At 37.6% G+C, this 14,100-nt stretch overlaps 1 protein-coding gene across 2 annotated transcripts in view; it reads left to right on the plus strand.

The window, feature by feature from the left end:
- LOC137273094 (G-protein-signaling modulator 2-like) overlaps positions 1-14,100 on the plus strand; it is a 234,008-nt gene that overhangs the window by 44,176 nt on the left and 175,732 nt on the right. For both annotated transcript variants that reach the window (XM_067805542.1, XM_067805541.1), the window contains exon 3: positions 13,565-13,788. In XM_067805542.1, the coding sequence (XP_067661643.1) occupies positions 13,565-13,788 (224 nt within the window). The remainder of the gene's footprint in view (positions 1-13,564; positions 13,789-14,100) is intronic.

A 14,100-nucleotide genomic window follows, 5' to 3' on the forward strand; every position in this document is an offset into this window, starting at 1 on the left:
CCTGTATCCAAACATTGTGCTCTAGAATTAAAGAAGCTGTCATCCATATATACTTGTTCTATCTTTACTACAGCTTGGATGTCAGTCAGTCTGTATCCAGGAAACTGAACTCATTAGGAACACCATTTCATGCAGTAGACTGTAATATACAATTTCAGAAAGTGTAATCCCTTCAGACTATATGTTTTTTAAGTAGACAATGAGAGTCACAACCAAAAGAGAATTTACAACAGGGCCTTTAATCATCTACCTGGAAGTTGTACATGGGGCATCACAATTTATCTCAGAAGACACAGGATGGAAGAACCTTCGGGAAGAGCAGTGGTAACATCACTGAATATGCCCACATTGGTTTAAGAATGGTTAGTGACTGAGTGAGTTGAGTTCCAGCAATATCACGACAAGGAACCCAAGAGAAGGGCTACATACATTGTACTCATGTTACGAATCAAACCCAAGTCTTCAGTGCGAAGAGTGACCACTTTGGCTCAGGAATATAATCATCGAGGAGAACTTCATCTTTGTGTTTCAACATTTGCAGAATCGCCCCCATTTCCTTAGAATCGCCCAGTGGAAATCTGAAAAACATTGCAACCAACAACATTTAATCATAGTCTTTCCATTTCAAAGAGTCTAAAGCAAATACTGAAACTTTGTTGTTTTAAAAAAAAATTGCTCAAAATGTTAAGTATATATAACTTGTTTCAGATACTTTTTCACCGGATTAAATAAACTATTTTAAATAATTTAATAATTTAATTTTACACCTTAAATTATTTTTTTTAATACAAAGATTGCATATCAAGTAACAAAACTGGCTTCTAAATCACTAGTCTACATTCTGCATTTCCCAACACTTAAAATAATCAGCACATCATAAAATAGAAAAACGTATCTTCATGCAACTGAACCTATTTCCAACTCAAATAGATGACTAAACATTGTGGCACATTCACTTTTAATTGACAATCTGTAATTATTCCAAAAGTGAATACAAAAACGACAGAGAGAAAATGAAACATCCCTGAAAGTGCCTATAGCAATTATCTCCCTTTTCATTTGAATTTATTTTGTTGTTTATGATCTAAACCAAACAAACTTAGCACCAAACTAGTACCTTGAACTCTGACACCATCTGCATGTGCTCAGATTTAAGTCACCAGCGTTACACGCCCCTGTGTAAGTCCCATCGTACACAACGTTCACATTATCATTCCGTACACATTACTGATTTTCCTTCTGAGACATACACTGCTATATGTTTAAAAAATGTTTCTGTCATTCTCCCTAAAGCTTATCCCTTCACCAATGTTTGTTTATGCATATTCCGGCACTCAAAATAATTTCAAAATTGTTGTTATTTACGTACCGCTCATGGAAATCCCCTTGGGATGCATCCATAGGCAGTTAATCTAGTCGATTCCTTTATCTTGAGTCAGTTCTTGACATATCCATCGTTGTATTATCCACGAAATGGGCGAATCGCAAATTCATTAGTGATATTCATCGCCTGAATCGTTGTCTGTTGGTGAAGTTGCATTTGGCGCCTTCTGCCTCGCTCTCGCTCTCGCGCTCGAAGACAGCAGCAATGGCGTCATGCCGGGAAACGGTCGCGTCTTTCCGTATAGAATGTTGCAAGTTTGAAGTAAAGACATTTTTTGATAGAAAAATTAAGTGTAAATATAAAGCTTAGATCAGGAGTAAATCGCGTCTATAATAAAATAAGACGTATGATTATTGTTATCCGTTCTTAAAGTCGCAATAGATTTCTGAAGAACGAAGGGCGGGGCAGTTTTGGCGTGAAAGTTACTCCATCACACCGACAGTGTATAATTTCTCATCTTATGAACAAATAATGGCAAGAATTACAATATTTAGGTATCAATATCGAAATTAAAACTTGTCAATATACATGTCGTATTATTGTCAATGGCGGGGATCTCGTAAAAACATGTTCTGAGTTCACATTCCGTTGTCGATCATAACTTGGAAGAATAGTTTATAATGCACATGTCCCTGGTCATAAATTTTATTTCATTAGTCTAAACTGACGTAGTTTTAGGGTCATATCGTGCTGGACAGAGAGTGACAGTGGAATGTGTTCTAAAATCGTGAGCATTGAATGTTTTCAACGAAAAGATCAACTTGCGGGCTATGAAAGCTGTCAGAAGCATGGCGATATCAAAATATTTTTCCACGTTTCTTTTTCTTCTAGTACCGAGTCGACTGTTAATGTTTTTGACAGTTTTATGTTTTTGCTTCGTTATGAACTTTGCGGAAGACGTTCTTGTGATAGTAAAGTATCTGCATGCATGTCCGATCGTGAGCAATCACGGGAGAAATTCAAAGAAATGAGACGATTTTGACAGGAAAACTTTACTTTATGGAGTAAATATGAATAAGGAAGACAAGTAGAAAACTTCCACAGTACCAACTGGTTACGCAGCTATTTTAGGAAGGCAAGTTTTAACTTGAACAGTCCCTATGTTACTAAAATAACTCCTGTTAGGCACAGAATCGTTTAGCGTTCTTTCATGCATTGTTTGTTGTATAAATTATGAAACAACAACAAAAATTACTAGACAAAAACTAGTAATGCCACGAGAGATTGGATTTACAGATAATTTAAACTTAATTAAATATGTGGAAAGTATGTTTATGCCTCATGTGTAATCATTTACATAACAACTTATGTAACATGAATAAATGTATTGTAGCTTGTAATATTTATTCTGTATTTTCTTTTTAATGTAGTTTACTCTGGAAATTTGTAGTGAATAAGACTAGACTTACTTCATGAACAAAAACTTCATGAAGTAACATATAACTTCATGAAGTGTGAAATAACTTCATGAAGTTGAAGAACTCTTCATGAAATATGTCTTCATGAAATAACAAAACTTCATGAAGTGTGAAATTACTTCATGAAGTTGACGAAGTCTTCATGAAGTGTGTCTTCATGAAGTAAGTTCATGAAGATTAAAGCGAAAGTTGATGAACACTTCATGAACTCTTCATGAAGTCTTCATGAACTTCATGAAGACTTCTTGAACTCATGAACTGAGTTTCGCAGGGGCATTCAGGTCTACATGATAGACAACAGCTATGGCATCGTGCCAGGAATGATCGTCTCCATTTGGCTTGTCCTGGAATGGTACGAGTTAGAAGCGGAAACATAGGTTTTTTTGTATAGGGAAACAGGTAGAGACTGGAGTAGGCGTTGTGGGGCTGTGATGCAAGCACAAGGGTGACTAGTTTCGTTCAGATCGGACTCATCAGACAGAGAAGCTAGCAGTGACTGGGTGTATATATACTGTAAGAGAGCTAGTGGTGGTGGCCAGAGATCCGGGAGTGGGACAGGTGGTGTGGCTGGTGGATACTGGAATTGCCGGTGCTTACCGGTAGAGTGCCAGTGGCGGCCGGTGGAATGCTGGTGGAGCCATGGTATGCTGATCAGTGTCAGTAGTGTATCTGGTGGGAGGAGTGTTTTACTAAAGGGGCAACTAATACATACTAAAGGTTGTATGTAACCTCTCATTGTTTAAGAACAATGTGTGCGTCTGAATATGTGGAGAGTCACTTAAGGGTAAATATAGAGTTAACATTTGAATAGCAGATTACTTGGTTTCTGAGACTGATTGTATCAGTGTAGAATCTAGAATGTACGGCCGGAGGGTGGAGCATGTCCATGCTGACCTGTATAAGAGATACTGATGCATTGGGTTGACTCACCAAGTAATGACACAAATTATATAAAAAACTATATAAAATTTGTATACGTGATTTCCCTCACCTGCTGGTGAGATACCCGGGGCCCCGACACTCTGTGATTTGAGTTTTGGGCTTAGTAAAGCAACAACACATATTATGGTTAGAGTATATATAGTATATTCCGAGTGGAAATAACAAGTGTAGTCCAGATTAGTTGAACAGGGAAGCACAACACAAAGGTGATCATAGGCAGAGAATCACTCAGTCACTTTGGTCGCCTTAGTTGTGTGCATAAATTCATTGTCAGTAATGTCAGGTGGGGTCACCGGGATGGTGAGAGTCAGAAGCATCATGGTGGATAAGAGGTCCTGATGCTGTGCCAGAGGATTCACTAGATATTTATACTGACTGAGGATATCATCCAGGGTATTTCTTATTGCCAGGTTGGCATAGGGGTTTCCAGGTACGGTGTTGTATCCTGGAGATGGCATAGATTGGGTATAATGGAAAGACTTCCCAGGGCTCAGTGTAATTAGAAGCATTGGATTAATGTCCACAGACCAATTTGACCAATTTGGTGGAATTGGGACACTACCTCTAAATAGCATGAAAGGGCATTTTTTGTGTCCTTGGACATAGGTGGTTACCTGAGTGAGGAGGTTGCGTGGAGGTGCACTCCAGGTGTCCAGTGGCGGGATGTTTTCCGCTTTAGCTTTCTTGATTTGTGGATCCTTGGGCGGATTCTTGGCATCAGTATCGAGAGGGATGACCTTAGTCGCAAAGTCAGTTAGGCTAAAGGAAGGAAGTTATCTTCCATGTTCGAGAAAGGCTGCATCTTGTAGCTAAGTCTGCTGTGTGTGGTAGGTCTGATGAACGTGTTTGGTTTACTTATGTTCTTATACTTATGTGAACTTATGTTTGGTCGAGAGATGTTTTCGACAGTCGTCAGGGCTCTGGTACGACTTATTGCATATGCATATTCAAATATTTTCATGGGTGAACTAGAACAATCGCTTCTAGCTAATTATCCAGATAAACCGGACTTGTACGTCCGATCCACTGACAACATCTTTTTGATCTGGACACTCGGCACAGACAGACTCGAGAAATTTCTTGAGTATCTCAACTCTGCACACCCTACCATCATATTTACCCCAGAATTCTCGTATTAAAAGGTCGCATTTCTAGACACCTGGGTTTCAACCAAAAACAAACTCAAAACCCTGGAGTTTTCTCTCTATTGTAAACCCACAGATACACACTCCTATTTGCTGTACACCTCATGTCACGCCGACATGTCAAAACCAAAGGTTCCTGTAGCCAGTTCCCCTGCCTTAGGAGAATCTGTTCCACAGAGGCAGAATATGAGAAACATGTGTATCATGTGATCGAGTTACTTCTAAACAGTGAATAATATCTAGTCTTACGAGCAAATAATGGCTAAAATTACAATATTTAGGCATCACCATTGAAATTTAAATTTTTAAATATATGTGTTGTGTTATTGTCAAAGGTGTGAATAAAAAAAAAAAAAACTGTGTATACATTCCTTTGCGATTATGATGTGGAAGGATAGTCTGTGTACATATCTCCGGTCATGAACTTAATTGTATTAGTCAAAATTGAGCTAATGTCTTCATGGTCCTGATGAACAGGGAGTGACAGTGAAATGTGTTCAGAAGTCGAGAGCATCAGTCAAGAAATAAATTTTTTCCCAATTCCGACATTACTTTAATGGGGCATTCAGCTGAAACTGGCAAGATTTATAATGCACATAATTTTCTTTGTATATTTGCTCAACAATGAGTGGATCATATCACTAATTTCAAACGGAATTCAAAGCTGCATTTATTTTTTGTGACGTATTTGAATATAGTTTTGTCATGAAAGTGATAGTGGAAAAGGAAGTGATATTGTATAATATATGTGGGAATAAAGGAGCAAACATTCACCTATGGCAAGCTGGATGTAGTGCCTATATGTTACAGTTTGGTGAAAGAAGGTACTGTTGGGAAAGCAACTGACTCCAGTTGAATGTTATGCAATTTGTTCATGTGGTATCAGTGTTTGTCCAGTGTGGAACTGACCACAGTCAGCTGATGGCCAGGCAGCTGGTGGACTGAAACAGTAGCCTGAACACTGAGACTACACAAGAACTACACCTGTATCTGCACCACATGAAATGGGTTTTAATAAGTTCTAACGTTTCCATGTGTTTATCAGTTGGGCACCATTGACATCATTTCCAAGCCATAGTGTGTTTATTATGGACATAGACCTCTGTGGTAATGTGGAAAATCTGAATCAATATAGCCCAAAATATAAAACAGCTACTTCTGATATCTGTATCGTTTTGGCTATAAAACTACTTGACAAACACTTTTTATGATGTAAAAGTGCAAAACAAAAATTTTAATTTTTATGCACACTTGCCCTTTAAGCTTGCATTTTTGTGAACTTCAGTGGATATCTTTACATAGTCAATGGATAAATCATCATTATACCATGACTTCAGTAAACACTGGATCGTGATTGCCTAATCAAAGTCATTCAGAGATATATAATCACGTTTTATTATCCATACAGTGAAACATAACAGAGTACACAGAAATATGTTGCACACGTGTAATAAACCCTAAAACGAATTTCATTGGTCAGTTATCCAACCATGACCTCCATGACCCCATTGAAATGTACTACTATTTTCATTCATAATTTTTTGCTGCAAATTTACTATGAATGTTCAGTTTTGCTACTACGAGAACAAACCAATGAAATGCTATCAAATACAAAACGTTACAAACAAACATGTTTTCACACACCATGTTTATTGATATGAGATTTTAAGAAAAGGTAAAAATAAACTCGACTCGATAATGACAAGTGGAGCACTGGCGACAAACGACTAACTAATCACAGTGCCCGCAAACAGTTGATTAAGAAGTTGTAGGAGAATAACGTAGCTCCAACACAAATCTTCCATGTGGCTGGACATAAAAGTGTACAGAGTGTAAACAATTATGCACGCTTTTCTGATGCACAATACAGAAAAGGGAAGTGGGAACAGGGAAGTGGGTAATCTCTTGTCTTCGACTTGGAATCAGCCTGCCATACTTCCATGCTCTCTTCACGCATCTTCTATCGTTCCATCATCTGAAATTGTCCAAACTAAATCGATGTCCCAATGCAAAGCCTTGTCTAGTGATATTGTTCACACTATCTTCAGAGTTCCATTATATGGGGGGGCATTCCACATAAATATAGGCAAGTCTTCAGTGGCAGTGAGACCAAGCCCATTACAAAACGTCACCGTGTTGCTCTCTCTCCTCTCAGTGACTCTTCTGACGACGAAAAACTTTCTCACTGACAATGTTTCCAATCATACAATTCTTACAGTTACTTAAGTTGATAAAGATTAAATTTCAATACAAAGTGTGTTGTTATTTTTGTCTTCGTGCAAGTGTAGCTAGTCAATATATTGCGCTCATTACTTAATGGCATTACACAGGGAGTTTATGTCCATAGTGTCGTATCATTGTATTCTTATGTGACCTTGACCTTTACGTCGATCGACAACAGCTGAATTGTTTTACGTGGACTTGTTCAGGAATAAAAAAGTTAGATACAAGTGGATAATAAAGAAACTAACACACTAGCAAGTGTGTCATTGTTTTTATGAAACTCGTGTCAGAAAAATCCATATTTCCATATGGATCCATATGGATTTTTCTGACATGAGTTTCGTAAAAACAATATGACACGCTTGCGAGTGTAATCATCTCTATATATACCACTGATTTTCCAACACTGTTTGATTTTTTTTTTAAATCTTAACAACATAGTTATGGTAGAATGGAGATAAATGTATTGTGTTGGAAAATCAGATGTATTACACAGTATGTTTATCTCCTAATTACTCCACAATTGTTTTTTCTGTTTTCTTTTTTTTTTATTATTTTATACTCTTTGTGAAAATGACTCGTTAAGGTTCAGAACTTCCGAATGATACCTGCTGTAAAACATACTGGCTTATGTATTATTCACAGAAACCTTAAAGGTCACACGCAACGTAAAACACAACTTTACAGATTCTGGTACCTTTCAGTATGCACTTACCGAAACAAGTCATAAAAAGTGCCAATTCAACCTATAAAGCTGAAAAAAAACATGATGAAAAAAAAGCCAGCGAAATCAGAGTTCAAATGTTTCACTAAATTCCCCCCATCGCTGGGGGGGAAAACTCATTTTCAACAGCTGTGCTGCGCTGCGTCCATAACGCATGCGCAGTGAATACTGTAAAATCATTATTATTCGCGGGGGTTTAATTTTCGCGCTTTTCGCGCAAAAAATTATCCGCAAAAATAAAACCTCCGCGAATAATTATGATAAATTGTGGAAATAAAAACAAACAAAGAGCTTTGAGTTTTAGTTTTGTATTGCTAGTAATTTGACTACAAGTACACGTCATTCATTCATGACTCAGTGAAACAAAAAGATAGTTGATTCAACACGTCATTTTCAGTGTCTCTGATTGACACGATACACACGACTTTACTAAATTAAAAATGTCAGGTCACCTGCTACTAGTGAATTAGTCCGAAAGTCCAGCTTGGTGAAATCCGCTTTGGATTAAATCCTTCCTCTTGGATATGTTGTCGTAGGTCTGGATAATCCATTGCACATGTAGTGGTTTGACAATACACGTGCACAGAGCTTTCTGAGTAGCTGATTGGCCGAGCGCGTCACGGGTCGAGGTCACATAGGTCAATGATTTCTTACGCAAATCTCAACATGGATTCTTCAGTGCTCCATTGCGTGTCTCAATGTAGCGGAAGGCCCATGTTTCCCCAGCTAATTAGGCAGGTGACAGGACGACAGCTAGGGTCAGTGTTTTCTTTACAGTTTACAGTTACCTGTGTTATACTCTCGTGATTTCTGTACTTTGATGATGCGCGAAAATTAAACCGCGCGAATTAGTCAAATTTTCTGTTTCCGCGAAAATTAAGCCGCGCGAAAATAAATGATTTTACAGTAGGTTCGCAGAGCTTGAAACAGTATGCATGCCCAGCATCTGAGGTCGTGAGCAGTAGTCTTATCTTGGTTGTGTACACAAACAAGTAAATAATCTACTCGTTACGTAAAAAAACTTGTTGATTGTGGTAAGCAGTCTCGTCACAGAGAAAGCTCAGTGTCTGGTTTATTCACACCTATATGTCTGTCTGCCTGTCTGCTAAAGACAACATGCAATACACAGCTTCAATCATTGACCACGTGCACTTTGAACTTAACACCTATCAGACTATACGACATAAAGAAAATAAGTTGATTTATGACTCGTGCACTCGAGTCCCGTCTCTGTCACATTATGTAATTAGGCACGTGTGATACACATGACATGTTTTTATGTCTGTGGGTTGCAAACAAACTACATTAATTTTTTTCGGATGACTGGATCTGATGGAAACTGGTGCAAACTCTTGTCAGTTTCAAGTACTGCTTTGGTCTTGGACGAATGACAGATTCCAGCCACGCAGTAGTTTACCATCTCTACTGACATGATTTTTGATTGGATCGAGCGCAAATTCAGAGAACATGTATTTTCCAAACCCAACATCTTTATATACATTCTTCATGCATAACGACTTCTGTTAGTGTATATGATTTTGTTTGACAACGGTATATGAATCCATACTGAAACGACGCATCAAGCACACAAAAAGAAGTTGTTATCCATAAAGAATCTTACTTTCTTATGACTGGCTACACTTCTAAAATGCCCATCAAACAGATCATCTTTCTGTACACACAATGAACCCTCAGCATATCAGCAAATGAAACAGCCAATTGGAAGCCGTCGTTACACTTGAGTGCATATCCACCCGCTATGGCTGGGTTCGATCTCCCGGGGACTTAGTCTCGGGGGAAGTAAGCCCAAGTGCAAAATATTGCACTTTTGAATCGCGATTGTACGCTTATAATTTTGTTTATTTGTTTTTTTAAAAGCAGCAATGTATATTATGTGTCATGAATAAGTGATAAATGTGTTTTAATTATGTTTGATTTTTTTGCTGCATGTGACCTTTGAAAAATGGAGGTATTTTCCACTGATGCATCATGTTTTTAAGCTGGATACCACTGTTAGCAGGAAATAGATATCATGATGCATAGTATTTAGGAAATAATTTTCTGATGATATAAAAGGAACATAAAGGTGAAAAAGGGAAGTGGGTATGTAAAATATAGGGAACTACAACAGTGTTACACAATGGAGTAATATGAAATGCTGAACTATAGTGAATAGTGAAAGCACTGAACAGTAATGGAGTATAGCACAGTGTACGGTGTACAGTGACAGTGCTGTACTGTACGGTGTACAGCGACAGTGCTGTACTGTACGGTGTACAGCAACAGTGCTGTACTGTAGGATGTACAGCGACAGGATGTACTGTATGATGTACAGTGACAGTGCTGTACTGTATGGTATAAACTGACTAAATTAACTATACGGTGTACATCAACAGTGCTGTACTGTATAGTGTATAATGGCAGAATTGTACGGTATGACGTATAATAACAATACTGTACAATATAGTGTATAATGGCAGTACTGCACTGTATAGTACATAAAAGCTGTACTGTATGGTGTATAATAACACTTCTATACGTTACAGTGCCTAAAGGCAGTTCTGTAGTGTATGGTGTACATTGACAGTGCTGTACTGTATGATGTACAACGACAGTGTGGTACTATATAGTGTAAAAGTGACAGTACTATACAGTGTGTAATGGCAGTACTGTACTATAAGGTGTATAAGAATATTACTGTACCATACAGTGTATAATGGCAGTATTGTACCGTATGGTGTATAACAACACTGCTGTACTGTTCAGTGTGTAATCCAGCACTATTGCACTGTACAGTGTGCAATGGCAAGACTGTGCTGTGTGGTATATTGAATAACATTACTAATCAGTGTATAATGGCTGTACTGTACTGTATGGTGTATAATAACACTTCTGTACATTACAGTGCCTAAAGGCAGTTCTGTAGTGTATGGTGTACAGTGACAGTGCTGTACTGTATGATGTACAACGACAGTGTGGTACTATATAGTGTATAGTAACACTACAGTACTATACAGTGTGTAATGGCAGTACTGTACTATAAGGTGTATAAGAATATTACTGTACCATACAGTGTATAATGGCAGTACTATACTGTATGGTGTTTAATAACACTATTGTCTATACAGTATGTAATGACAGTACTGTATTACTACCTAGCCCGTAATGGCAGTACTATACTGTATGGTGTATAATAACACTATTGTCTATACAGTATGTAATGACAGTACTGTATGACTACCTAGTCTGTAATGGCAGTACTATACTGTATGATGTATAATAACACTATTATCTTTACAGTGTGTAATGACAGTACTGTATTACTACCTAGTCTGTAATGGCAGTACTATACTGTATGGTGTATAACACTATTGTCTATACAGTGTGTAATGACAGTACTGTATTACTACGTAGTCTGTAATGGCAGTACTATACTGTATGATGTATAATAACACTATTGTCTATACAGTGTGTAATGACAGTACTGTATGACTACCTAGCCTGTAATGGCAGTACTATACTGTATGGTGTGTAATGAGACTATTGTCTATACAGTGTGTAATGACAGTACTGTATTACTACCTAGTCTGTAATGGCAGTACTATACTGTATGATGTATAATGACACTATTGTCTATACAGTGTGTAATGACAGTACTGTATTACTACCTAGTCTGTAATGGCAGTACTATACTGTATGGTGTATAATAACACTATTGTCTATACAGTGTGTAATGACAGTACTGTATTACTACGTAGTCTGTAATGGCAGTACTATACTGTATGATGTATAATAACACTATTGTCTATACAGTGTGTAATGACAGTACTGTATTATTACGTAGTCTGTAATGGCAGTACTATACTGTATGGTGTATAATGACACTATTGTCTGTACAGTGTGTAATGACAGTACTGTATTACTACCTAGTCTGTAATGGCAGTACTATACTGTATGATGTATAATAACACTATTGTCTATACAGTGTGTAATGACAGTACTGTATTACTACCTAGTCTGTAATGGCAGTACTATACTGTATGGTGTATAATGACACTATTGTCTGTACAGTGTGTAATGACAGTACTGTATTACTACCTAGTCTGTAATGGCAGTACTATACTGTATGGTGTATAATGAGACTATTGTCTTTACAGTGTGTAATGACAGTACTGTATGACTACCTAGTCTGTAATGGCAGTACTGTACTGTATGATGTATAATAACACTATTGTCTATACAGTGTGTAATGACAGTACTGTATTACTACCTAGTCTGTAATGGCAGTACTATACTGTATGTTGTATAATGAGACTATTGTCTATACAGTGTGTAATGACAGTACTGTATGACTACCTAGCCCGTAATGGCAGTACTATACTCTATGATGTATAATAACACTATTGTCTTTACAGTGTGTAATGACAGTACTGTATTACTACCTAGTCTGTAATGGCAGTACTGTACTGTATGATGTATAATAACACTATTGTCTATACAGTGTGTAATGACAGTACTGTATTACTACCTAGTCTGTAATGGCAGTACTATACTGTATGTTGTATAATGAGACTATTGTCTATACAGTGTGTAATGACAGTACTGTATGACTACCTAGCCCGTAAGGGCAGTACTATACTGTATGATGTATAATAACACTATTGTCTATACAGTGTGTAATGAGAGTACTTTATTACTACCTAGTCTGTAATGGCAGTACTATACTGTATGATGTATAATAACACTTTTGTCTTTACAGTGTGTAATGACAGTACTGTATTACTACCTAGTCTGTAATGGCAGTACTATACTGTATGGTGTATAATGACACTATTGTCTGTACTGTATGTAATGACAGTACTGTATTACTACCTAGTCTGTAATGGCAGTACTATACTGTATGATGTATAATAACACTATTGTCTATACAGTGTGTAATGACAGTACTGTATTACTACCTAGTCTGTAATGGCAGTACTATACTGTATGTTGTATAACACTATTGTTTATACAGTGTGTAATGACAGTACTGTATTACTACGTAGTCTGTAATGGCAGTACTATACTGTATGTTGTATAACACTATTGTCTATACAGTGTGTAATGACAGTACTGTATTACTACCTAGTCTGTAATGGCAGTACTATACTGTATGATGTATAATAACACTATTGTCTATACAGTGTGTAATGACAGTACTGTATTACTACCTAGCCCGTAATGGCAGTACTATACTGTATGGTGTATAATGAGACTATTGTCTATACAGTGTGTAATGACTGAGTACTGTATGACTACCTAGTCTGTAATGGCAGTACTGTACTGTATGGTGTATAGTGACACTATTGTCTGTACAGTGTGTAATGACAGTACTGTATGACTACCTAGTCTGTAATGGCAGTACTATACTGTATGGTGTATAATAACACTATTGTCTATACAGTGTGTAATGGCAGTAAGTAATGTACAGTGTATAATGTCTTTGCAGTACTGTATGTTGTTTACTGATAGTGTTGTACTGTATGGAGTATGATATACAATATTGTACTGTGTAATAATGCCTCTTTAGTAATGTGCTTTAATGAAGTGTGAACAGTGTCAATTAAATAGATCATCTAATGAAGCAGTGTGTCATGCATGCATGTGAAGCTATTGTAGAGTCCTCCTTCTCCCCCCCGAAGTGAGGCGGTGACGACTGCCCTGGAATATTGATTGTTCTGTGTTGCAGAAGCTGGAATGTAGTTGTATGGAACTGGCCCTAGAAGGGGAGAGACTCTGCAAGGCGGGGGACTGTCACACAGGAGTGCAGTTCTTTGAGGCAGCCGTGCAAGCTGGCACCGACGATCTGAAAACCCTAAGTGCCATCTACAGCCAGCTGGGCAACGCGTACTTCTACTTACAGGAGTATGTCAAGGCCTTGGAGTACCACAAACATGACCTGAATCTGGCAAGGTGGGTGTGTGTTGTGTTGTGTTGTGTCCCTGGTGTCCATGTGAAATCCTTTCAAGTATGTGAACCTGATGTCCTTGTGTAGGTCTGCTGTGTGACTTGGGGCTGTAATGTCATCTGTAAGGCACCCTGTCAAATCTTGTGTCAATGCCTGAGTGAAACCTCCTGGTCTGTAATGGTAACAGCCACTTGCAGTCATCTACTTCATGCTTACCAGATTTTCATAATCATTTAATTTTAATAATTTTCTGTTTACTTGACATGATTGAATATTTTGAGATTGAAAAGGTACTTTGGTGAGAACAGAACTTGGGC

The sequence above is a fragment of the Haliotis asinina genome, chromosome 2, assembly GCF_037392515.1.
Source record: "Haliotis asinina isolate JCU_RB_2024 chromosome 2, JCU_Hal_asi_v2, whole genome shotgun sequence".
Taxonomy (NCBI): Eukaryota; Metazoa; Mollusca; class Gastropoda; order Lepetellida; family Haliotidae; genus Haliotis; species Haliotis asinina.